Source organism: Lacerta agilis, chromosome 5 (genome assembly GCF_009819535.1).
Source record: "Lacerta agilis isolate rLacAgi1 chromosome 5, rLacAgi1.pri, whole genome shotgun sequence".
Taxonomy (NCBI): domain Eukaryota; kingdom Metazoa; phylum Chordata; class Lepidosauria; order Squamata; family Lacertidae; genus Lacerta; species Lacerta agilis.
The window spans coordinates 57,984,856-58,011,615 of NC_046316.1; the positions used below are offsets into that span (position 1 = coordinate 57,984,856).

General features: G+C 43.5%; 1 protein-coding gene across 20 annotated transcripts in view; it reads right to left on the reverse strand.

Moving 5' to 3' along the window:
- Window positions 1-26,760, reverse strand: part of KIF1A (kinesin family member 1A) — a 110,636-nt gene that overhangs the window by 37,828 nt on the left and 46,048 nt on the right. For 5 of the 20 annotated variants that reach the window (XM_033150039.1, XM_033150040.1, XM_033150038.1 and 2 more), the window contains 14 exons: window positions 24,130-24,341; window positions 23,580-23,659; window positions 22,864-22,939; window positions 18,292-18,371; window positions 16,997-17,103; window positions 16,042-16,125; window positions 15,314-15,494; window positions 14,882-14,954; window positions 13,978-14,071; window positions 12,213-12,361; window positions 11,189-11,367; window positions 9,924-10,061; window positions 8,491-8,739; window positions 1,320-1,438 (listed from right to left, as the gene is read on the reverse strand). In XM_033150039.1, the coding sequence (XP_033005930.1) occupies window positions 1,320-1,438; window positions 8,491-8,739; window positions 9,924-10,061; window positions 11,189-11,367; window positions 12,213-12,361; window positions 13,978-14,071; window positions 14,882-14,954; window positions 15,314-15,494; window positions 16,042-16,125; window positions 16,997-17,103; window positions 18,292-18,371; window positions 22,864-22,939; window positions 23,580-23,659; window positions 24,130-24,341 (1,821 nt within the window). The remainder of the gene's footprint in view (window positions 1-1,319; window positions 1,439-8,490; window positions 8,740-9,923; window positions 10,062-11,188; window positions 11,368-12,212; window positions 12,362-13,977; window positions 14,072-14,881; window positions 14,955-15,313; window positions 15,495-16,041; window positions 16,126-16,996; window positions 17,104-18,291; window positions 18,372-22,863; window positions 22,940-23,579; window positions 23,660-24,129; window positions 24,342-26,760) is intronic. The other 15 variants (XM_033150045.1, XM_033150046.1, XM_033150044.1 and 12 more) reach the window with 6 other exon arrangements.

Sequence of the window (26,760 nt, forward strand, 5' to 3'; positions counted from 1 at the left end):
AGAGTAATAACAAACACCCAGCCTATACATGAACAGGATGCAGAGAAGGCACACCTACACAGTCCAGGAACAGTCTTTTGGGCATAGAACAACTATTTAAAACATAGGCTCACTTCTGTTATAGTTGCAAAGGTGTAGATGGTTATGTATGAATTCAGTAAAATCCATATATGCAGTAATATGACAGCATGAGCTGTGACATGCTGCAACGCAGAATAACCCTAGATATATTTGAAACGATGTGCCTATGTTTGTACTAATTATAGATAGAGATAAGATATACATTCATTCCTATAGATCAAGGTGAACCCAACTGGTGCAGAAATACAATGGACACTGAGGATTCATACCAGTGATTTCTGCACTTGAAAAACAGCATATGTAGTAGCAGTTCCCCACTCCCCCATAATTTTTGATGTTAACCACACTGCACGTCTGGGCTATGCATGGAAGAAGCTCACAGCATAATTGGATGGACTCCACCTGGTCCCTAGAAGCTTCTCAATTGGTCTGAATTCCACGGACCCAAGGTGCATCACTTGATGGCTGCATGTGTATACTTCACTGGATGACTGCAACTGACTACCTACTTCTTGTTTTCTCAGAAAACAGGATCTTCAATCATTTTTAAGTCCACCTTCTATTAATCACTGTGATTAATTAATTGCTACTGCTCAGCTTTAAGGGAGTTTGACTGGAGGATCATATTATTTACACCTTATGAAATTCTGCACACTATCTTGGAAGGGCAAGCATTGGCTCCAATGCAGTTCATAAAATCATATAAAAATAAAACAATATAAATGTGTGAATAAGTTATTAGAGATCAAGTATCACAGAGAAAACTTATACATCACCTCAAATACAATGCTCTTCAGAGGAGTCAGTTCACACATTCAGTTGTAACCCATCAAATGCTGCCTAATCAAATTATGTATGAACTGGTTTTGACTTGCCTTACCCACGGTGAACAGCAACAGGTGCTTTGGCAGAACCCTCTCCTTAGTACTAAACACTATGTACCTTAGTTAATAATTCCAACAAAAGGCAAAGGGCTCTTCTGCTCTCAAGCCCTTGTTAAAAATGAGCTGCTCGCCAGGAGAAGAGGGAATGGCTGTATAAATGCAAGTGCATAGAACAGGCAAGTCCTCTAGCCTGCTGCCCTCCAGATGTTTTGGGCTACAATTCACATCAGCCCCAGCCAGCATGGCCAATGTTCAAGAGTGATGGGAGTTGTAGCCTAAAACATCTGGAGGGCACCAGGCTGGAAATGGCCAGCCTCAGCTGTCCCTCCTTCTCCATCTCCAGCCACCTCTTACCTGAGATGGCCTGAACAGCCACACGCAGGAACCCTTTCACTTCCCCCTTCTCGCTGACAATGGCGACGCGGTGCACCAGAGGTACAGGATACAGCAAGTTGCTGAGATATACAAAGGCTCTGGAAAGAAAAGTGACATAGCAGAGTGGTCACTGCGCCTCACGCATGAGCTTCTCCAAACATACTCCATAGCCGATGGTAGCTGGGACCACAGTTCACCGCTCACATCACAACATGGTGCTGCAAAGCAAAACTAAAGAAAGGCAGCCATGGCCAGCCGGACAGAGAGGGGGAATTCAGCGTGCTTAGAACAGAGTTCCTGTGCTGAGCAGTGAAGCGAAAGTGTAGTGAGTTAGTGAGCGCTAGCATAGCGTACCTCTCGTTCTGTCATCTCCCATGGCTGAAGGGAGGGGAGGGGGTGGTGCTGGTGCAAGAAGGAAACTAGGAAAAGGACCTCTGGCAGGAGAGACTAGACAACTAGTACCCTGGGTGCTGTAATTCGTTCAAGGTCCTGCTGCTGAGTAACAGTGGGGCAAAAGGGACAGAAAAGAGGACAAGCAAAGACAAAGAGGATTAGGGGATTAAGGCAGGGAAAGCAGAGGGGTGGAGAAGAAAATGGAAGGAAGTGGGGAGATAGGTTCCTTCTAGAGAGGAAAAACTCCCCAGGACTTGAGAGATACAAATTGTGCTGAATTTTAGGCCTGCTTCAAAGGAGTTGTCAACTAATCAGAGTTCCTTCATGGAAAGGAAACATGCCTTTAAAGCAGGGGAAGGAGACCTTCCCACCCCTTCCATAAATAGTATAATATGCTGCATCCAGCTTCATTCCACCCACTAATCTTAGGGCACTGATGACCCATAAACTGGGTGGGGCAGTATCCAATATTCTTGATATACTGTAAATAGAAACCCACCTCTCCCTCTCTCCCTGTCTCTACACACACACACATTTTGCTTGGGTTATTTGGGTTTGGAGAAGACATTTAATAAAAATTATAGTCTATGGAGGATCTTGAATCTCAAACCTGTATAGCCTCTGCTTAAATATTTACAGTGAAAGTTGTTTTTTGGGAGTTTACTGCTGCTGCTGTACTGCTGCAACCAATAACTGCCTCACAGGGTCATTATGGTCAAGTTGGAGGTAGTACTCAGTGTGAGATGCATGGAGCCAGATACCTGTGTCCTCCTCACCTCAGGCTGAATGAGTGGTCATTAGGGAATTTGGAGTGTTGTTCCCTAGTAAGCTCTATTTCTCCGTAACATCTGTATTGGGAGAGGCTATGTGGGCCCTAGATTAATGAGTGGACTCAGTGGTGGGGTCAATACACTGACTTGAATCTGGGCAAGATAAAGGCTCTATGGGTGTGGTTCTGGAAAACTGGTCAATTACCTGCACTGGGAGGGGTTCCCTCTAAAGGAACATTTTCATAGTCTGGGGGTGCTCTTGGACCTAGCTAGCATTGTCATTGGAGGCACAAGTGTCTTCAATAGCCAGGAGTACCTACACCTGTTTTGGCTGGTAAGACAGCTTTGGTTGTTCTTGGACTGCAATAGCTTACTCACAGTAGATCATGCACTGTTAGTGTCAGTACCTGATTGCTGCAACATGCTTTATGCAGGGCTACCCCTGGGTCGGGTCTGGAAACTTCAGCTGATGCAGCATGTCAAATTACTGGCAGGTGTAACTTTCCAACAGCATGTAACATCTGTGTTGCAGGAATTGCAATGGCTGCCTGTATGCTATCAGGTCAGCTTTATAATTTTAGTCCTAGTGAACAAAGCTCTAAACAATGTGGGACCAGGGTACGTACTCCCTATAGGTCGGCTAGAGCCACTAGAAATGATCACTGAGATTGTCATAGGCTGAGCTTTTAGATGCGCCTCATTACCCAAACTCAAATCTCTCTTTACTGAGAAAGGAGCATTCAGTGCAATAGCCCTTGCATTATGGAAGATCTCCCCAGCAGATGTGAGGCAGATATTATTATTATTTCAGCAAACATTCCAGTAATGCTAATTTTTATCTGCTCACTTTTGCAATAATAGCAATAACAATAACTTATTTGTACCCCACCCATCTGAATCGGTTGCCACAGCCACTCTGGGCAGCTTCCAACATATAATAAAACATTAAACCTTAAAAAGTTCTCCTATACAGGGCTGTAATCAGATGTCTTCTAAAGGTTACTCACCTCCCTTGATGGGCATTCCACAGGGTGGGTGCCATTACCAAGTGGCACTGCACTGTTTTATCCATGGTGTGTGTTATTACAGATTTTATTGCAAATTTCTTAGAGATCTATGATTATAAGCTATTCACAAATATTTTAATTAAATTGAACCTGCATATGTAGGGACATACCTCAATAACATGAATAGGTCTTATTACTTTCCATGATTTTGACACTATGTTTCTGTTCATGCAGCCTAATATTACCACAGCTGTTTTTTACCAGGTGCATTGCAGCTTGTGATAACTAAGACTCCTAGTTCCTCTTCACAAATACTGCTGCCAATATATGTTTATTTATACTGAATTTCATGTTGGTTTTAGATTGGACCAGTGTTCCCACCTGTGACAATAACATTGAACCTTGTTTATGTCTTCTCTGATATTACCTATCCCTCCCAGTTACGTGCCTTCTTAAAGTTTGACAAACATCCCTCAATGCCCTCATCCAAGTCTTCTATAAAACTTTTAAGCAGCACAGGACCTAGGACACAGTCTTCTGGCACTCCACTCAAAACTTCAGGTTTATGCCAAGCCATTAGTAAGCATTTGTTGGGTACAATTGCTCAACCAACTATGAATTCACTTAGCAGCAGTATCATATCACTCAACCAACATTTTCTCATCTTGTCAAGAAGATATAATGGGAGACCTTTTCAAATTCTTTGCTGAAATTAAGATATACTATATTGTCTTTGTTGTTCCCATGATCTACCAGACTAATAACTTTATTAAACAAACACACATATTAAGAAAGAACCCATCAAAGAGTATAAATTTATAAACAGTCTTACAGTATTTATATTATTATAACGGTATACAATATGCTGCATTACTATAATTGTTCACGTCATGGGAATCAATAGGAAGTAACTAGTTAAAGGCCTAGGGGATGGTCACATTAACAGAAAGAAGGAATAATTCCCACTGAACCACATAATACATGTCTCAGAACTTGTTGGTTGGGAAAAGTGGGCATTCTGGCATTGATTTGGGGTATATTAATTCTCATATTTGATTCACTTCCATCTAACTGTGAAAGAGTTTTACCAGGTGCATCCTCAGTCTGGAAGCAATTCCATTCTCTTGGTTGCATGGCTAGTGATGTCACCAATAAACGTGTTGGCATTTCTTCAACCAACATATATCACAGATTAACTTCAACAACTACATCCATAAATTTGTCGGGAAGGTTGCCTACACTGATAAACCTTTTAAACTGCTACTGAATTTTTGTTCTGGGTTTGTTTGCTTTTTTAACATAGGGAAGACATACATATGCACCAGGAACTAACATTAGGGATGCTTTCCCCTTGGTCTTAGCAAAATGATCAAACTTAAAATATATGTATATTGTACTCAGGCCTTTAACTATGAAAATGTTTCCCACTAATGTACGTGACAAGCCATTGTTTCAAGCCATTCTCCTAAATCTGTGCTCATAAGAATACTGTAGTTTTAAAATGATCATATTACATCAGAATCAGTTTATAGCGTGAATCTCTGGGAAATGTGTGGATGCGCATGATCCTTAATATTTTGAAAAGAAAAGTTCCCCTGCAGATTAACACTTTAAATCTTGTGAACAAGTAACAGTTCACCTAATACTCACAAATAGGGGTTTGTGCTTGGAAGGAAGAACTGTTAAAAAGAAACCAGAATTTGCTTTCTTCAGATGAGAGAAATGACTGGTGTAATCTAAGTATGGACTTGTTCTGCACAGCTCACATCCCTGATAAAATAGCACTTTAATAGGTTATTATTTAATAGGGGTAGCTGACATTGTGTCCTTGAGATGTTGCTAGACTGCAACTACTATTACCCCTAACCATTGGCTATGCTGGCTGGAGGGCATCATGTTGGAAGTGGCTGCCAGTGAGTGGAGAAAAAGGTGGCAGCAAGACTTGTTTTAAATTGGTTGAGTCACTAGGGAAAAAAAGGACACAGCTGAATTTATCTGGGGCATTCAGAATCTGAATCCTATTGGCCTCAAGCCATTATTTATTTCACCTTCTCCTTTCTGTTTATCTCACCTTCACCCCCAAATTCTGAACTCCCAGGAACAGCATAGCATAGAATAGCATTATCCCGTATCATTATGAATCTTACTAAGAAGAAAGTATCAGTTTATTCTTTGCTCTGTTTGAAGAGAAAGCAACAACTGCTATATTTGAGTTGGGGTTTTTTGTTTGATTGATTTTACACAAGAGGCAAGTTTCCATGTATCCTTCAGACAGCATCAATCAAGCAACAGTAAATGGGCCTGCCCATAACATGGTTAAGAAAGGCCTAGAGCTGGGGTTGGGAACTTGATCAGACAGGTGGGTTGGTCACCTGTCAATCACCTGATGTCAGGTGACTTTTTTTTTTTTTTTGGCCATGCCCGTGTCTTGAACAGTGCATTGAAAAGCACTTGGTAAGACATAGCAATCAAGATGTCAGGTCTTGAGAAGCCCCTTTCAAAGTGCTGTTTTGCACAGCACAGCACTACCCAAATGTGATGGCCTGGTGGACTGAATCAGGTCCATGGGCGAGAGATTCCCCACACCTGGCCTAGAGAAAAACAATGTACCCACAAACTTCCTTGGAACTGCAAATCTCCTTGATGCTCAAAACCCATGGGCAGATATTCTGAAAGAATGCAGATAACATCACCTTCTCAAATCTAGTCTCTCTTTTATTCAGCATAATCTTCATCTTCTTCATATGAAGTCTGGAATGTCTTGTTTTGAAATTGGATGGCTAAGGGGAAGCAGGAGGCATACATCTGTTGAAGTGCTATTATGGTCACAGCCAACAAGGGCCCATTATGAAACAGGCCTGAAACCCAGAAGAATGAAGGAACTGGAGAGGTGGAGAGGCAGAAGCAGTAAGAAGAGAAAGGGGTCAAGTCAGGGACATTGGGAGGAGACAAAGAGGTAGAGGGATTGATAAAGGAAGGCCGAAAGAGGCTGTGTGTCATTAAAAGAATAGAGTAGGATAGAGGCACTAACCACAAGATTGGTGAGGTGCAAAGATGGCATGCTCAGACCAAAGAAAAGCCTTTCAAAAGGAAGACAAAAATGAAATAACCCCCAATTTTGCTAAAGCTTTGGAGATAGAGCCAGCAGCTAAAAAAATAATAATAATAAGGAAAAAGAAAAAAAAATCAAAGACAAAGATCCAATCAAAGCACACTTCATGAGAAATGTGAACGGCACAGCTGCTGCATGGGGGGAGTCAATTTTGTCTGACTCAAAAGACCCCCCAAGAACAGTTCACAGGATTGGGGGAGAGGGTGTTCCCTCATTGAGCTATTTGGTAGTTTGGCCTGTTTGTTGATTTAAAATCTCAAATCCCCCAGAAAAAAAAAGGAAGAAGCCAGCTCTTTCGGTCTGAGACTGCAGGACTCTTTCCCCAATCTCCCTCTCTGCCTTTTCTAGGCACTTTTCCTCCCTTGCTGGCTCCCATTTTCCTGACTCCTACTTAAAAGTGAGGAAACTAAAGCTTAGGACCTCTTGCCCAAATATCAAGGAAAGATCCTCATGTTAATACAAAGTTAAATTAATCCTAGTATAAAGTGAGCAGCTTCTGAGGTGCAGGTTTATGCCCATGAAGGGCAGGGCTTTGAAGTTAAAATGATGAATATTTGGTTCTGCCTGAGCAAAACAGGCAAGGATATTGCAAGGACCCCAGTAGGATCCTGCCCCCTCATTTGTACAGAGTATGCATCCATTGCCAGGACGTGGTTGATTTTCTGCCTTTGTGAGAAAATTTGATAGCATGATGAAGAATCTATCTTTCTTATCAGCAAATTCAATTTGCAGTCCCAAAGGCACAAGGATGAAGCCTTTTGCTGCCAAATATGGAAATTAGAACTAACCATGTTTGCTTTCAATGAATAATTTCTCTCCAGTGCTTTTCTCTGCCAAATTGTAATGTGGCAGAAATAGCTTCACTCATTTACTAGGTGGGACAACAAATGGCACTGGTTGGTAGGATCATCCCAAATCGTTGTGGTGAAGGACAAGATGGCATCCCACTCCAGTTCAGCTGAATCTTACATGAACACTGGTAATGGGACAGAGTCCTCCAGAAGAGGCTACATGGAATACACAGCTCTGTCCCTCAGCACCTGCTGCCTGAGGTGGCTGCTTCACTCTGCCTATTGGCAGGGCTGGCCCTGCTGGGTGGCCATACAAAAGCAACTGTACTTTCAAGCATATTCCGGAATTCATTCTCAGAACTTTATTCACTACCCACTGCTCCTGTGCACTGAAATCCTAGTTTCTATTCTTTGTCAAAGTTAAATACCCCAAATGCCAGTCTTCAGGAACTGAGCAATGCAAACAAGATAAGTTTGCCTAGTTTCTTCAAGAATGTATTCAGCATTTATTTCCTGTTTCTGTATTCTAGTCCAATCAACTATCCTTCTCTCTGGAATGATGCCCTAGTGTTCCTTTATTCTAGAGCTAAATCTTAGTTCCCTCTGTGCCTCCTAGATCAGAATGATCAGGGAACTGCATTAAATGCATGATCCTCACATCATCCAGTACAGGAGCAGACACTGAAACTAGATTATCCTCCTGTTTTTGAGACCATAGGTATAAAATACGTTGTTTTTTTTTAAAAAAAAAAAACAGTCCTGAGAGAAGCCGCATAATTGCAGAAGCTTTAGCTCTGCAGGCAGGTTCTGGGACATTCACTTCTAAGTTGTTGCCTCTCCAGAAGCCATCCTCCCATTTGTCTTCCTGCCAGTTGTCTCACAGTATGTCTGATTCCTCCTTAGGTATGCTCAGACCCTTGCTTTTTTGTTTTGTTGGTTTTGCCCCCTCATTTCTGGAACTTGTTAGAGAGCTCACCTGTCCCTGAGTGCCTTAACATGGGAACAGTGTCAGAAAGCAGGTCTCTTATGCGAAAGAGCTAGTTCCTTCCCAGCATGCTCTCCTAAGACCTCACCAACCTTCCTACTAAACTGAACAGGGGGGAGCGGTCGTAAAATGGATCCTGGCCATCATACAGCGGGTACTCCGGAAAGATGTCTTCCTCCAGGTCATCCTCCTCCTCCTCCTTCCCCACGTGCTGCTCGTCAGCAGGCTCGGTGATGTCGGAGTCAGGGTTCGAGGAGGTGGGGGAGGGGGTGAGATCAGCCATGCGCTCGCTCATGCATGTGTTGAAAATAGGAGAGCTGTTGCAGCCAGAGATATCTGAACTAAGGTTAGTACAACAAGATAGGAGACAGGTTAACACCAGCTATTCCAAACACACAGAGAGAGACTAGGCTTGTTTTGCCTTTTCTTTTAGACCAAGCAGCAGTGTTAATAAGGAGGAGGGAAAGAAAGGAATGGAAAACCTCCCAGGCCAGATACATCTAACAGAGGAGCCACCAATGCCATCAGCTAAAAATGGTGAAGACCCAATAAATTTGATGCAAATTCCTCCAACGGTTCTCACCAAAACAACTATGGAGCTTGATAAGGTTCTTCTGACCCATTGGTATGGGAAGAAATTCCATTGTGAATCCTGACAATGGAATATATAATGCCTCAGATGTATCCAGATTTATTAAAATTCAATGGGAAACCCTTTCTGCCTGGCCCCCAACAATTCCCAGCTGGTGGCATCACATTTGTTTCTAACAGTTGCATGGGAAGCACATGATAACACACATTATATACTGGGCAGTATATAGGCAGATACACTCCAAATGACACACACAAATGTACAAATCCTACAGCAGGGTTTCTTAGCTGCATTCCATCCTACAAGCTATTTTTTCTTCAGGTACAAGATCCTATTACCTCCCCACAGCCAGCCAGAAGGATCTTCTACATGGTAATACTGTACAGGTGGGTGGCCACAGTTCTCCATGGCATCTATTTGTAATGGTTCCCACCAATCCAGAGGTCACAATCAACAAGCAGGGAATCCTGCTTGAAGGGCCACAATTTAAGACTTTAGAAGCTAAGGTGGCCCATCCTGGATCATGGAAAGTCCAGGCTCTAAAAGCCTCTTTTGACCTTGCTGTAGGAAATTTCAGCAGTCAGTGATGGTATTGAAAAAGAGAACATAACTTTGGACACCATGCACTGGACATCATGCATAGCTTTGTGAAAGGGCTGTGTCAGCATATATGTGCGTGCATGTGCAGCTCACAGTAAAAGAGCTTCTGCACCGATATAAATGGAAGACAACCCACTCCAGTACATAAATCTGGAGAGCAAAGAGCAATCCCTACAAAAGGGGTGAGATGCTGTGCAATTATCTTGTTGTGTGATCTAATCTGTGCCCAACTGTGGAAGGAATGCTTGTGCAGCACAACATCAATTCTTGGGCCATTTCCTTCCTTGGGTATCTTCAGTTTGGCATGATATTTTGACAGATCAAAGCTCTCACCTGCCAACCAGCCTGAACCAAGGGAAGCGATCATAAAAGGGGTCTCCTCCTGTCACCACATTGTCACAGTCTTCTATAACACTAGAGGGCACTTCAGCAGCCCGGTCATACATCTCCCGCATCAGGTCCAACCTCTGCCTGCAATGGCAAAGAAAACAAATTAACTCACACAATGGTGGCCGAGTAAGCAATTCTCCACTGGGCTATTTGCACCTAAAACATTATGTCACCTGTGTGCCCTCAAAAGCTGGTGCTGAAACCTGCTCTGGTCACTAGAGGCACATTATAATACATAGGGGAAATTCCCATCTCTCTTGGGACTGGCAAATAAAAAAATGCTTCTCAAACAATGGTGGGAGCCTGTTTATACAGAATTTTGACCTTTTCACTCAAGCACTAGTGCATGCTCAGAGGAAGTGGATGCATGATTATTCTGGCATGTGCAAAAATCAGAATTTGGTCCAGGTGATGAACTTGTCAAAATGTAGACTGATCAGAGGCCTTTCAAATGCAATCTAGCTTTGATACATGTCAAAAGGTTTCTATGAGATTTCTGGATATATAATCACATTGCATCAAATAGCAATGTAAGATAAGGTGGTCATCCTGCATTACAGAGACTATAAGCTAAAATTTATCTTTTGACTTTGCCTAGCTATTTCAGATAGTATTGGGAAGGAATATACTTTGGAAACCAGGCACAGGTTGTGTTATTTTGCTGACACATCCACAAAACTTAATTCCCATTTCCATACTCAACTCACTTTGCCAGATCATGGCATACTTGAATGCTTATGTATGTAAATCCTAAAAAACCTGTGAAGGCAACATTAACACATGTTTATAGATATACAGTCGTACCTTGGTTTTCGAACAGCTTAGTTATAGAATGTTTTGGCTTCCGAACACCACAAACCTAGAAGTGGCTGTTACGGTTTGCGAACTATTTTTGGAAGCCAAACGTCCGACAGGGCTTCCGATTGGCTGCAGGAGCTTCCAGCAGCCAATCAGAAGCTGCGCTTTGGTTTCCGAATGTTTTGAAAGTCAAACCGACTTCTGGAACGGATTCCGTTCGACTTCCAAGGTACGACTGTATTTCCCTTTGTCAAGGGCACAATTGGCTTGCTGTGAAATAAGAGGGCTCACTACCATGCCAGACAATAATCCTATATTCTGCATCACCTTCCTTTCCAGGTAATCAAAGCTCTTTGACTTTATGTCAGCCAACTAGTTGCCCATGGTGCTATTCAAATATATTTGCTTACCTGAGTTTCTCCAGAGTCCAGTAATGGGTTGCTCCATTCTTCTGGTCCTGCACCTCCACTGCCACAATAGTCCTCGGGAAAGGACGTTTCTCACGGTCTTTGGCAGCATCTGGAGGAAGCAGGTCTGGAGGCAGAGGTGAGTACAGGGTGTCCGTAAGGAGCACAAACTGAAACTGAACCTGGAAGGGAAAGCAAGGGAAGAGTAATTGTTGCTGGTTAATACTTCCTCATGCACAGAGGTCACTACTCAGGGGACACCCTTCTCTCATACCACATACCAATTATGATAGCAGGATCTTCACTCAGACAAGAAGAACCCTCAAAACATACTCTTCATTATCCAGGTCACTTGCAGTTGCAGCCAGCTGGTCTGTGGTCACTCCACTTCATATCTTAAATAATTTAATAACAGCAGCAACCACCACTGCCTTTCAACGGTTATGCAAGGATACTTGTTTTTTTTTTTTTTTGCTAATGTACCTGGGTGAAAATACTCTGGTAAAATGCTGCTTTTCCTTATGATTCCTCCCCCTCCCAAGTTTTTTTTTAAAAAAGTAACTGCTAGTCAAACAATGTAATATTTCGCTTAACTTCAAGGCCCTGTGTCCCTCCTCTCATTTATATGTTGGTTATTTCAATAACCATAAAAATTCCCTTGTGGGTTCAAACAAAAGTCCATTTAATTTGGTTTTCAATCACAGCTAGATGCTTTTGGACATTCACAAATCTGGCATGGCCTTTTCCTGTTCTCCAGAGCATCTGGTAATCAGAGATATTATTGGTTTGTACATTGAAGTTCAATATAGCTGTCATGGCTAATGGCCAATTAATCAGGGCCAGCCACACCATTGGGCAGGGTGATGCTACTTCCTCCAGTGGTAGATGTGGGGGAGTGCAGGGTGTTGAGGGGACAGTTGTATGTGCCCAGTTCCATCTGGAATACTATTTCATCTGAAGAAACAGTAACAGAATGCGGAATAGACAATGCCAATCACCATTTGTCACTATGACAGAACCTGCTCACCTTCTTCTTCAGCTCCACACTGATGGCATTGGCCTCCTTCAAGAAAATGGCATTGCCCCACAGCTGGTCCCGAAGAGATGTAAACTGGTACCATTTCCACTTCCTGAAGGCCCAGAGTGCCTGCTCAAACTCTCGCTCTGTCCATTGTACTGGTGAGATAAACACTCCACATGGTCACTTTCTTTAAAGAGCAAGTCCTTGCTGACACCCCTTGATTATAGCTCACATTATCTTCTCCTCAAACAGTCTACTGCAGGCTTCCTCAACCTCAGCCTGCCAGATGTTTTGAGACTACAATTCCCATCATCCCTGACCAGTGGTCCTGCTAGCTAGGGATCATGGGAGTTGTAGGCCAAAAACATCTGGAGGGCTGAGTTTGAGGAAGCCTGGTCTACTGGCAGGTGGGCACACTAGCGGAGGAAGAGGAGTGCGGGGGGAGCGCACCACCCCTGGCAGCGCAATCCTGGTGGGGTGCCATTGTGGCTGTCCCCCCACCCGCGCTGGGTGCCATGCACCTGCAGACGGTGTGCCCCAGCCCCAGGACACGTGACACGCCCCTGCGGGTGGCACGGTGTGCCACCCAGATGCACACTACGCCTCTGTGGGCACTGTGCAACTCCCCCGGGACACACACCAGCCCCCCCTGCTCTCCGCCCACCCCCCCGGTGCCGGAGCATTAAGCTCCACCATTGGGTGGGCAGAACAAAATCCTGGGTGCCATGGCCTTCAGACAGATCTCCCAAACTCTTTTAATACCTTGGGATACATTCTAGCGTGCTGAGCTTGAAAAAATATACTCTTAGGACTGGTTTCAGTGAACCACATTCCTTAGCTAGTTAAGTCCCCCTACAAAGGCTCTAAAGCAGTCCACCTACAAAGGCTCTAAAGGCTCCAGCAGTCCCCCTACAAAGGCTCTAAAGGAAACAAGAATACATTATTGCTATGTGGTTGCTCAGACACTGTTCTGGGGTTCTGCTAACCATCCAGAGTAGATTTTAGAGGAAGGGGGAAATGGGGAGAGGAGAGAGGGGGAAACCCCATTGCACTTCCACTGGAGCACCAGGTTGGCTGAATTCAGTGCCAAATCACCTGGAGAGCACTGGGTTGGGGAAGACTGCTCTTGCTCATATTTGATTTCCTGGCTCTGCTCTGACTAAACTTGCTTCTGACTGAACAAGCACAATTTTTTTTTACAAACACAGCTTGTTACATTATGCAATCACAATCATTCAACAACATGACAAAACAGCAATCCTAACAGAGCAGTCCACTAAACAATGCAGTATTTATATTTATTTAGTTCTTGGAACTGGGTACAGCCAGACTGTAGCAGACCCCTGTCCTGGACAGCCACTTCTAATCAGTGTACTGTAGACATTATTCAGCTCAATGAGCCAAAGGCCTGACTCAGTATAAGCAGCTTATCTGGAATGTATATGGCACATAATCAGGCTTCTATGTATGGGAATAGAGACCTAATCCCAGTGCTTTTTTCCTTAGAAAACAGGTGCCAGTACTCCCAATGAAGTTGTTACAGCAAGTGCCACACTTTTTAACAGGATGAAGAGGTGCCGGTACTTTCTACCCTTGAGAACCCCCTGAAAAAAAGCACTGCCTAATCCTTTTCAATTTATTACTTCCATGTAGTGAGTGAGCAGTTAAAAATAACAATAGCTTGTTTGCACTTTATATTAGAATATAAGTAGCTGAATACAACTCACTGAATGATAGGTTTAATAGCTCTTTCCTTCCAATGAATTATTACCTTCATCCTCGGGTTCCTCCTCTTCCTCATTAGCCTCAGGATAATACCTTGAGTCCATCTGCTTCTGTAAAGCCTCCAGTTTACTCTCATAATCCTAAAAGGGCAAACAGATGAGCAGCTAATAATCCTATTGCCTGCTGAGTTTTGATTTTATGTGCTGAGTCCAGGTAAAACCAAGAAATTATTCCATTCCCTGTTCAATACTTTCCATTTCCTTAGTAATCTCCATTTCAGTTTAGTGCATTGTGAAGTTTCCTGAGATATAGAATTATAAGAAACTATACCTACATAGATTATTCATAATCTTAAACTATGTGGGACATTAGATGGGGACTATTATGTGGAGTTCTTGACCTTTTACAAATGTGATTATATAAGAATCTGTCTTGCTGGGAGATTCAAATCCTAGTCATTATTTCTCTTGCAATTTAGGTGGTATAGCACAGCAGTGGGCAGATAGATTGGGATCCACTGATAGATCTCTGGCTGATTTTATGTAGATAAACAGGGATGTCTTCCAACTGTTTGATAATGGAAACAACAAAATGACCCCCCCCCTCTAAATTATACTGTAGAAATGGGGGTGGGGACACAGACCAGGAATGGGTGGGTGGGTGGGTGGGTGTGAAAACTGTGAGCTCAATTGTCTCTAGTACTCAAAACAAAATCATGAGCTCAGAATTCTTTAATTTAAGTAAAAAAAATTGCACTTGGCTCCAGTTACTGCTTCTCAGGACACTACTAAAACGCATACACACAGTAGATCCTGCAAGCCTAAAGTCTGCCCTGTGCTATATAGTGTCATATCCTGGAAATGATTGTCTCCCCTACCAATTACAGTGCAACTTGTCTGCTTTATGCTGCTCTCGTAACATGTGCAAAAAGCAACCTGTTTATTACTTACAAGTCTTTGCTGCTCCAGAAGGTAATTAGCTTCTTCTCTTTCCTTCCGGTACTGATCTTCCAGTTCCTGAAGCCTACAGAGAAAAAGGAATGACAGAATTTCAAAGCAGTACTGAAAATTGCAGAGAACCATTACATTTCCTATTCCCCTGCCATGATACCTTCTCCATATCCAACCCCTGCCCCCTCTTGTGTGTGTATGTGTGAAGTTGCCTTATACCGACTTAGAGCATTGCCAGCTAGTCCAGTATTGTCTCCTCTGACTTCAGGCTTCTCTGGTAGAGGCCTTTCCTATCACATGCTAACTGGAGATGGCGGGCATTGATTCTGGGACCTTCTCTGCATGCTATGCATGTACTCTGTTACTGAGCTACCACCCTCTGAATTATGCAGCCCTGTCAATGAGCTCTTCTGCATTCTTCCTTCCACTCACCTCTGTTCCATCTCCTGCTTCATGTCAATGCCTTGTTTCTCCAACAGCTCTCTTTGGGCAAAAGCCCAGTCCACTGGTTCAGCTGGGGTCTCTGCACAAGGAGTTCGCTCCCGCTCCTGGCGTGCCTGCTCAGGATGGTTAAATCGAAATACATGGCTCTTTCCCATGATTATGCGATTTCCTGTGCAGAGAGGGGAGCATATTTACTAGAGGGGTTGAAATAGGATGGGATTCCAGTAACTGATCAATGCATTGCTAAGCTGATGAAATTATGTCCAACTGCAGAGCTTCTGTCCCATGCCATATACAACTCACCTGTCCCTAATAACTTCAATACAAACCATACTCAACCACCAGTCCATTCGGGACAAAGAGGCCCTCTTTCAGAAAATTATTTCCATGAGCATTATTTTATCAGGGAGAACTTTCCAACCATAAGAGCTGTTTCAAAGTGGAATGGACTCATTCAGAAGGTAGTGGACTCTCCTTCATTGGAGATTTTAAAGCAGTGTTTGGATGGCCACCTGTCATCTCTAATTGAGATTCCTGTATTGCAGGGGGTTGGTTGGACTAGATGATGCTCAGGGTCCCTTCCAACTCTACAATTCTGTGATTCTATGATTCCAGAAGTCTATCCCTCCATGGCAGAGAGCTACCTGATTTTCATGGAGTCTCTTACAACACTTTTCTCCTATTCCTGATTCCTTTCTACTGGAGAATGAACCTACCTGATCTTAAGATGCTGGGCTCTGTTACTTTCTTTCCATTGACATAGGTGTCTGCTCCCTCACAAGGTTCTAGAGTCACCACTGCTATGGAAAATGCACAAAGGGAATTGGGAGAGGACAGGGAATAAAACAATGTGTGAGAATTACAGAGAACAACCTTTCCCACAATCTTCTTACAAATACAATCAATAAGCTTGCTGAGAGGGGAACCAAGACCTCTGCATTAAACCTTGATGGGCAGCAACATACAGAAAACAAAGCAATGCATTCATTCAAAAAAATCAATTTTTGTTAGATATGATACTTTAGACTTGAAGGTATCTGTTCATAATAACACATCAAGATATGGCCCAGAGGCTCCAAAGGAGCTATAGGGATAGGGTTGGACCAAAATATTTGCTGCTTGAGGCAAAGGATAATATTATGCTCATTCCCCCATTACATATACAGATGCAGGCTGGACTAGGGGTTGAATCTTACTTTAACACTCAATGAGACAGTGTCCATCTAATGCTGGGAAGGGGAACCTGTGACTCGCCAGAAGATTTTGGACTCCGCCTTCCATCAGCCTCAGTCACCATGGCCAATCAATTATTATGTGAGTTGTAGTCCAACAATGTCTGGAGAGCCACAGGTGCCCCGTTGTTGCTCTGTAGCAACCAAGGGCAACATATATGAAAAGCTAGAATGTGTTTTATCAGAGAAATTCAGTCTTGTGGCAGGACTGTTGTGATTATTGCTAAAAGCCTGCAGGGGTCAAACTAAGCTGATACAACTGAGAAGCAAAGAGACAGCACTTCCCAATGTGGCTACTTTCCAAAGTGCTCCCTTTTGAAAGGCAGGTAGGGAAGAAAGTGGTATTGGCAGCAATGGAGACAAATGACTTAGAGAAGCTCAGTTCTAACTAGATAGAAAAGGAAGCCCAAGAATCATGAGGCTCTCTGTATGGGGATACCTTCACTGCCAGCCTTAGTGTCACTTCGGAATATGCAGTGCTCTTCTTTGATGAAGTGACCGCTGAGGACAATGTCCTGCCTCCTCTCAGCATCTTCTCGACCAACCCTGTTGGGGCAAAACACAGTTGCTGGGGTTTCCAAAATGGCAAAGCATTTTAGGTGCTTTCTGATTAATAACAGAGCTGCTTGGACCAACCCTATTAGGGTCCCAATGGACAGGAAAGCTAGAAGAACGCCTTTGCAGAAAGCATCACGCACACCCCAAGTATTGTTTAGCTGCAGTAGCTTTTGGTTTGCTTCTAGTCACAATTCAAAATGCAGGTTATATAGAAAGCCCTAAGCAGGCTGGACCAAGTCTATCTTAATGAGCACCTTCTCTCTCATGAACTACTGTGTCCACTAAGACCAACAGATGAGGGCCTGTTGGGGATCTCACTTCTGCTCCATATCATAAGGAGCAGGGCCTTTTTTGTAGTCTTGCCACAGCTCTGAAATGTCCTCTAGGCAATGACTCAGGCCCCAGTCGATATCTAGTTACACAAAAAGGTACTTAAGCATGAGTCCTTTACCAAAATGTGGGTGAGGCTCAAATACACATCCCACTGAAAGCAAATCTAGGCAGTATTTGCATTCAGATGCTTGTGTGATTTACACTCATAGTTACTGTTCCAGCAAATTGTATGTATATGGACTGCAGAAACCTGCTTCCACACATGGATCTCCTTAGTCCAGCCTTCCCCAACCAGGTGCCCTCCAGATGTTTTAAGCTACAACTACCATCAGCCCTAACCTGTACATAGTCCAAAGTTTCTGGAGGGCATCAGGCTGGAAGGCTGCCTTAGCTGAATGTACGTATAAAAGAAGAACTTGATATGTGAAATCCTTTTAGCTTTTCCACTTTCTGGATCCTAAATAGTTGGATGGTTTTGGATAATCCATCCTTTTACTGTACATTTCTGCCATTGTATTTTTGTATATTTTTGCTGTTTCCCCCCTTCTTCACTGCTGGATATGCATGCACAGACTTGGAGAGTAACTAAGTATGTTTTACTACTTTTAGTATTTGTTAATGTTTTGTGCTGTACACTGCCTTGTGGGGTTTTTCTTTAGATGGAAAGGCAATGTAGAGATGTTATAAATAACCATGCACACATACAAAAAGGTATGATGTGCCAAATTCAGTCTGTGACATCTCCAGTTGACATTTGAATGTAAAACTGCTGGTGAAAATCACATCAATGTCCATCTTCTCTGTTAATCCTGGCAAAGTTGTAATTGTTACTATCTTTATTACCTGGTTATTCCATCTTTAATGTAATACAGAAGGCACTCAGACATGAGTGGGTCCTCATTTAGGTTGACCAGATGTGGTGTCTAAGAGAGACAAGAGAGAGGTAGAGCGAGTGAGAGAGATTAACACCCTTTTCTTTCACAGGCCAAATCTGACAAATCTGCCCCTTTTCAGAGTGACCTAAATGTGCCACAGCATTGATAGCTCAAGACATTTTGCTGCCCGAGGAAAGCAAATCCCACCCACCCACCCCACATATTCCACATGTGTGTCGGGGGGGGGGCTGATGAATCTTACCTGAACACAGGTTGATAGACAGTGCCTGCCACCAAATTTGAGGGGAACAGGCTAGTTCAGCGGGTGCAGGTTAGGCCCCACCCAGGCCTGCTGCCACTACCGCCATGCCCCTGCCCCCACTGCTCACCCTTCCCAACCATTCACTGCTTGCCTGTGCTACTCACCCTTGCCCCCACCCTCCCCACTCACCCTCCCACCCAACTCTCATCCGGCACTCTGGTGATCGTCAACAGAGTCGCACCAGAGTGGTGAACCGGAAGGCACTTTGGTGCGACTCTGCTGACGATCACCAGAATGGGTGTCTTTTGGTCCAGCATTCATGCTAGAGTCTCAGATAAAACAACAACAACAGGACACTGCAGAGTAGAAACAGAAGCCGGGATTGACTTCTGTGATCTGGAATGTCCCACTTAAAATGGGACAGTTGGTGGGTCTGCTTGTGGCACCTTAAAGACTAACACATTTAGTATGGCTTAAGTGTTCATAGACTACAGTCTACATCCTAAGATTCACTCCATCAGTATGATCCAGTGGTTGACATATGGGGACTCCTCCAATCACAACACAAAACCTTTTTCAGGCTGAGGGGTGCATGGAAAGTTGTTGGGAGCTATGTCCCAGCAGTAACAGGGGCCAGATCCATACACCCTTTACACACACACACTCACACACATACCTCCCATGAAAACATAGCCATATTTTTAATTCTCAGTAACTCAATTCAAGTTGCACCTTCCATTTTCCTCACATACTTTATTTATAAAGTTTATAAGAAGAGGGAAAGCTCTGCTACACCCATTTTCTGTCCTGACTGTGCAAAAAGCAGAACAAACTCACTAATCCCTGCAAAATAATGCAATTAACATCAATGTATAACCAAACTGCAAGCCCCACCTTAGTTACTCAAGGCCTCAAACTTCAACACACATTTACATTCCAAAAATGTTATGTATGCAGTCACAAAAAACACTGGCACTTTTCATATTTGCAAGAGCCAGTAGTCCACCTCTTTCAGACCCTCCAAGTGTCCCTATTTCCCAGGGACAGCCCTGATTTACAGAAGCTGTCCCGGTTTCTGATTCGATCTTGGAATGTCCCACTTTTCCTTAGGATGTCTCTATTTTCATTGAAGAAATGTTGGAGGGTATGGAGTTATCTGACCCCTGAGCAACCTGAAGGCAATCCTGTATAGGGAAGTTTTTTAAATGTTTAATGTTTTATTATGTTTGTATATATGTTGGAAGCTGCCCAGAGTGATTGGGGCAACCCAGTAAGATGTGTGGGGTATAAATAGTAAAATTATTATTATAGAACGGGACATCCCTATTTTCATTGAAGAAATGTTGGAGGGTATGCTCTCTAAGGCATTTTCGCTTTTGCTTAAGATTCTTGTAATCAGATCTTCTTGCAGCATAAGAAGCAGCAATTGCACAACATCAAAACTCTCTTCCTGCCCTGCCTTCAAACATATAGCTACTTGTCTCAGGAAGTTTATTTCCTTCAATTTCTATGTCTCCTCTCCAAAATGGAAATAATGAGCCATTTTATCAAGCATTTCCCCACACAATACAAAGTGATATAAAAATTATTAATAAAAATGTGATTCATCCTACTGAAACAACATGCTCACATTACCAAGTGTTCAGAAAAGAAGCACATTTTAATTTTAAAGGTCTCACTCTGCCATGTGCAAGAGTGATCAACATTACCGGTATGTTAAATCAAATGACTTAAAGAACATTACTGCCATTGCCATCATGGAAAGATATTAGCATTGCAACTATCACAGCAATCTGAACACCATGCAAAGTGGACCAGTTACCATTTACTCATGCAAGGATTGGAATCCCACAAATAGCAAACATGCGTCCAAGTAGTTTCCCACTTGTCCTGTGCTTTCTAGGCACAGGTTCGAGCAGTTTTGCCTTTGCGTCACTGCTTCAGCCCCAGAAAACCTGCTCTTTAGCATTAAATTGGGGGGGGGGAGGCAATCTGCTAAAAACTCAATTGCCATTTGTTCCAATTTAGCGCTAAACCATGGGTTTTCTGAGGGGGCAAATGGAAGTGTGGATGAACCCCAAGTTTCAACAACTGTTCTCAGTATGAAATTATCATCTTCACTGAAAAGCTGTACCTATGCACTTTAAACACTGATCAATCAGTCAGAAGTAAGGCAGTGAAATGATTACAATCAGTTGATTGACAGCCCTGCTTATAAGTATGAGCAGTTACAGGAGCAGGCACGCAGATGCAACCGCCACGACAGCTCTGTTCTCCTGCCTCTAAGCAATGAACACCTGAGGCCTCTCTCCAAAGAGGAGGCAGTATGATGCAGAGCTCTCTCCACTGTTGAATTAGGCACCATGTAACGTAACACACTTTGCTTGTGACATGGGGCAAAACATAGAGTCATGGGTGAACAAACAAGCTTATTACATCACCCTTTGTAATGATTTCAATTATGTAATTCAGAGAAAACATGCTGAATGTTGCTGTGCCTTCCTTCTCCCTGAACTACTTCTAGTCACCATGTATAGAATTCAGAATGTTTTCTTGGCACCAGACAGTACAAACCAATTGTCCGAAAAGGAATCACACAGATCACTCCAACACAACCCCTTAACAAGACCAACCTTCTTGGGGGAAAACACCCCTACACTCTCCAGGAAAACATCCTGGGGTTTAACTGGGGGTGGCTACATGACAAAGGAGGAAAGAAAAGAAAGAATTCAAATGTGTAATATGGCAAAAGAAATCATTATCACAAACATATGAATCAAAGTGTTCTACTATAAACTGTTCTAGTAATCATATATAAATTTTGAGAAATGAACTAAAGACCTAAGGAACTAACGAGTTCCCCACTCCTTGCTACCTTCTGAAATATGTTGTGCTATTGGACCTGTAATAATTTCACACATACCCAGGAGAACAGGGGTTGATAAACTGTATTAGAATCAGGGCAAGGCTTCTTTTGGCTCTGCCTGAGCATAACTAATATGATGTGTCAGGGAACTGTCCCTGGCGCAGCGCAAGGTGGTGGAAGGGCTTTCAGGATGCTACAGAGAGCCCCGGTCCCACCTGACCAGCAGCATCTCCACTGGCAGCAGAGGGTGCAGTGAGGCTTCCAGCGGGGAGGGGCAGGCTTTTCAGGGTATGGGGGGGAAAGGCTCTGAGGATGCTGGAAAGACCTCTCACTCCTCTCACTCAAGGTGGCGAGGAAGGAGACATGCAGCTTCTGGTGCCCCAAAGGCGTCGAGGGGTAAAACGAAAGGATGGGAGGTGGGGTTTCCGTATACCGAAGCTCTTTTGTTGGGGTCAGAACCGGAAGGGGCCATTCCCGGATTCTGATGACGCTTGATACAGACATGAACTTATTAGCTCTGCACTGTACATAGTTTGCACAATAAAACTGTTAAAGGAAACTCGGAGTTTTGCCTGCTTACTCATGAGCAACAAACAGAGGACCTTACATGATGTAAGAAGACTAATTCTAGGCAGTTATGTTATTGGGTTGTACAAACACTACTAGTTCCACATCTTGCCTCCCTATGCTGTTGGGTGGGGGAAAGTGCTATCAAAAAGTCCTCTTTTCGTGTTCACTGTACTGAAGGAAAACACCTTTAACATATCTATGTGTTTTAATAGCAAGAGACTTTGATTTAAAATATCAATGAATGAAGAGAGAACATGCATTCATAGAGTTCTTGGTCCTCCAGCAACTAGAGTGGACTGCTAGTGGGGGTTAGTGGGGATTAGACACATGCATGGAAGATGGGTCTATCAATGACTATTAACCATGAAGGCTAAATGGGACCCTCATGTCTGGAGGCAAGATGCCACTGACTACAGGTTGCTGAATATCTGTCATGCTCTCTTTGTGGGCTTCCTTGTGCCATCTTGTTGGCCGCTGTAGGAAATGGGATGCTAGAGTAGATGGATCTCTTCTTAAGTCCTTATGAATAAGGGAGTACCCTCAAGCATAACTACTCAGCAGGACAGGCCTGATTCTGTTTCTTTCAAGCAGCCCAATGGAAACAGAAACAAGCTACTGCTGGATCTTCTAACAGAAATTCAATATGGACTATTGCTAGATGAGTACTAATTGTGCAGCAGCAGCAGACCATTCAAAAAGGGGGCAAAACATTCATTCAAAATACTAATGAAAACTTCTATGCATCACCAGAGTCTCTATATTTAATTGATATATATATTTCACCATTAGCAGATATCAAAATGCAATTGAGCACAGTGGAAGAGGCAGAAAAAGAATCCTACCTTTTTAGGTGAAAACACTCCCAGTGTACCACCATCTTCTCTCATAGCCACTCCCATTTCTGCAAGCAAAGCTTCCCTGGAAAATACCAAAGGATGCAACTAGAACTTAAGCAACTCTGCCAAGGCCTGGATCTTGTAGTAATAGGTGAAGAAGCATTCAGAAACAGACTGCACCATGCTCTCTAAACAACAGATGTAAATCATTAAAATGCTGGTCTTGGGGAAGTATTGATGCTGGGGAAGGATAAGCAGGGGTGAGTGGAAAAGTAGCAAAGAGAAGTGTTGACAGCACTGCAACTATCTTTCTGAGGCACAGAAAGAGCCATGCTTTTAGAGGAAACGTGATGAAATGAAAGATGAGCCCTCTTCACTTCGCTTTCTACTGAACTTGATGGGGAGGGGAGAGATTTCTTGCACTCCAACATGCAATATGCGTTTTTCAAAAGTAACGTATGAAATGGTTCTTCCTGGTCCAACAGTTCTCAGCCTCTCAGGATCTCTAGTCATCATAAATGGGGAGTCTATGAGCTGAAACAGCCTCCATGTGGCAATTGCTCCTCATGATGACTTTAACATGTGGCTCTCTGCCAATACTTGGAGTGTTTCTCTGTTATACTGAGGCCATACTGTGATGAAACAAAATGTCAAACCACATAGACTCAGGTGTGAACTTTTTATATGAATATACCACACTAGACTGATAGCTTGACTCCTACCTATCCATACGAATTGCTTCTGTCCTGCGCAGCTTTTCTTCCCATGTTTCATTCAGCTCAGCAATGATCTTCTCAGTTTCCTGAAATGGGAAAGTTGAACATAAAACATTGAACAAGGAATATATTGCCTGCAATGCATTATGCACAGCTTATCAACCTTTCTCCAGGACAGGGATGGTAAATCTGTGGCCCTCCAGTTTTGCTGAACTAAAACTCCCATCATCCCCAATCAATGGCCATGCGGGCTGGGGTTGATGGGAGCTGCAGTCCAACAACTTCTGAAAGGCTTCAGATTCCCTGTCCAGGATGCAACAATCAGAACCACTTTATTCCACTACTGGAATATGCACAGTGCACATTCACGTTTGACCTGATCATAGTTAACAGGTGGCGTCAGACACTTTCCAACATTATCTGAACAAGGTTATAATATTTAAAAGCAACACTGGAGAATAACAATTATTGTCTCTGCTATGGTCCCTTTCTACCAAGTTTACCACCATCAATATCTCTGTAGTACAAATATGGCATGCATACTCTTGGCTCTTACCTTCAGTCTCTCAATGGCTTCTTCACTACCTGGAGCAAACATGATGCGTTCGTGGAGACTGGAGACAGAAGCAGCTCGGCTGGACAAGGCTGAGAGTGAGGAGGACGGGCTCATTCCTACCAAGGCATTGGTCACTGTGGAGAGATTGTCATGGCGTTGACTCATATCTGCCACTCTACGATTATCATTATTGTTCTGAAAGTCGGACATGTCTAAGGGGTTCAGGAGGGGAGAAAGAAGAGGGAAAGACACAAAGACAAGAAGGAAGGAAAAGATAGAGAAAAGAAATGCAGTTGGGAAATAGCAACATGATGCAATGAGGAGAAAGGTAGAAATTCAACGAAGAGATACACAGACAATAATGTGGGTATAGGTGCCAGGGCAGGAGCCTAACATCAGCTTCTCTTAAGTGTCACTTTGCTCATGCCTGTGCCTTGGGGAAAATGGACAGCTTACTGAAGATCTTGTCTACAACCACTGTGGACCCCTTCTCCTCTAGCATCATAGGCAGGGGAGAGAAAAAATCCTGGATAACATGTCCATTAAGGCCATGCAGGAGAAGATTTCAGGACTGATGGAATCTGGAGTTTAACAACATCTGGAAGGTCATGGGATCCCCACCCCTGCAATGCATGTTCTAGATATGTAATATAGACATCTGCTCTCAGATAAAGGTTGGATCTTTGGCTGGTGTCAAATGCTCCAAAGCTTCCTGTCATTCCACATCTGTTGCATCATTACTATTGATAAAAACCAGAAAAGGCCCCAAAATGAAGAGCATAGAATAAATAAACTTTGTGGGTCTAACAGGAAAATTCAAACACTGTTGAACCAGGTAATATTAGTATCAGTTTTTTTTTACATCCAAGGGTATTGCACGTTAACAACACATTAGTTTTATGAGGTTCATGTCCAAACTAAAATTAATAAATGTTTCCAGCAAATGTTTAGTGTTTTAAGAGTTAGGGTTAGCATAATATTAATGAGCCCAAGAGCTTGAATTTAGAACCAAGTGCTCAAATTCCCATCTGTTTGTGAAGGTCAGAATGGAAGTGTTGCTTGAAAAAGCAGAACCATAGACACACCATCTTCCCTATATGGATCAAGATAGCCATTAAGTATCAGCAATTTTGGTCAAAACTCAAAGAAAAAAGGGAAAGTAGGAGGTTAGCTATTGGGAATTCCCAATGTATTTCTTGTTCATTCATGTAGATCAGGATAAAATGGCTGCTGTTTCAGTTTTTTTGGCATCATCTAAGATTAGGACAAAAGCTGTGCATTTTCAGAGGCTCTGAAATGAGTGGCCTTAATGAGTGATCTTCCTGCTCAAAGAAGTCCCCTTCTAAATTTTACCTTTTCACTGCATTTTAACAAGGAATAGGAAACTGAAAGAGTCCAGGGCATGCATCTTTGTAATGCCAAAAAGGCCAAACATACCTGAGATGCATGAAATCCAGGAGAAGACCCTGAGAGTCTTACATGATATAAATCTCATTTTCTGCTTACCTAAACATTATAAACAACAATAACCAGGAACACCTCTCTCAGACTGTCCTGGTAAACCTTTTTACAGCAATGGATAACGCTCTGGCCTTGCAATACAGTTGTCCTCTCCTCTGCAGCTAAATTATCAGCCATGTTCAGAGGCCTAGCTAGCAGAGGCATAGCATGGGGGGTGCTGTCACCCCAGGCTCAGTTTGGGCGGGGGGGGGGTGCCTTCCTGCCGTTCATGAGCTGTTGTGTCCTTCTCAGGAACCCTCCAGCAGGACGAAGCCAAAGGAGAAGGCAACAGCTCAGGCGTCCTGCAAGCCCTGCACTGATCACAAAAGGAGTGCGGGACTGGCGCTTGCCTGTTGCCTCCTTCTCAGAGGCCCTTCTGCTGGAGCCTAGAGGGCACCTGAGAAGGGTGAAACAGCTCAGGTGTCCTGCATGCTCAGTGCTGAGCATTGGAGAGGCAACGCTGCCCGTCTCCAAGGCTGCGAGCCGGCCACACCTCCAAGCACCAGAGATATTGGAATGATCCAGGGCTGCGAAGGCACCCAGAAGGGACGTGGCGGCTTGGTCACCCTGCAGGTTCCATGCTGCCTGCAAAAGCAATGTGGGATTGGCGCACGGAGCTGCTTTGTCCCTCCAGTGAGGAGGATGCAGTTGCTCCGGCGGCGCGCCCTGCCTCCATGGCATGTTGCTCTCTCTCTGGCGTGCGCCCACCAGCCCTGGGCACCAATGGGACACGCTCCACCACTGCTGGCCAACCAACACAGCCTGGCAACCAGGCAATGCTCTCACCATTACAAAACTTTGTCTGCTTCCCCCGCCCTTACAAAATCTCTTTGAGTATGGAGAGCCAAGACTATGGCTCTTGAGTAAAGAGCAGAGTAAATATTGATGCACCATTTCCTGAGGCTATGTTTTAGAAAAGGGCATTGGTTGGTAACTCAGCATAATTGTTAAATTAGTAACAACGTTAGAAATCCAGGTGTAATCAGGTGAGCAGCACTGTTAACCACTCTGATTTGGGTTGGATTTCTGGTTCCATAAATCATACGTTTAATATTTTTAATAATATAAATAGATGTCTTGGGCTTTGTTCAGCAGATGGACGGAGGGAAGGCAGAACCTGTGCAATCCGGG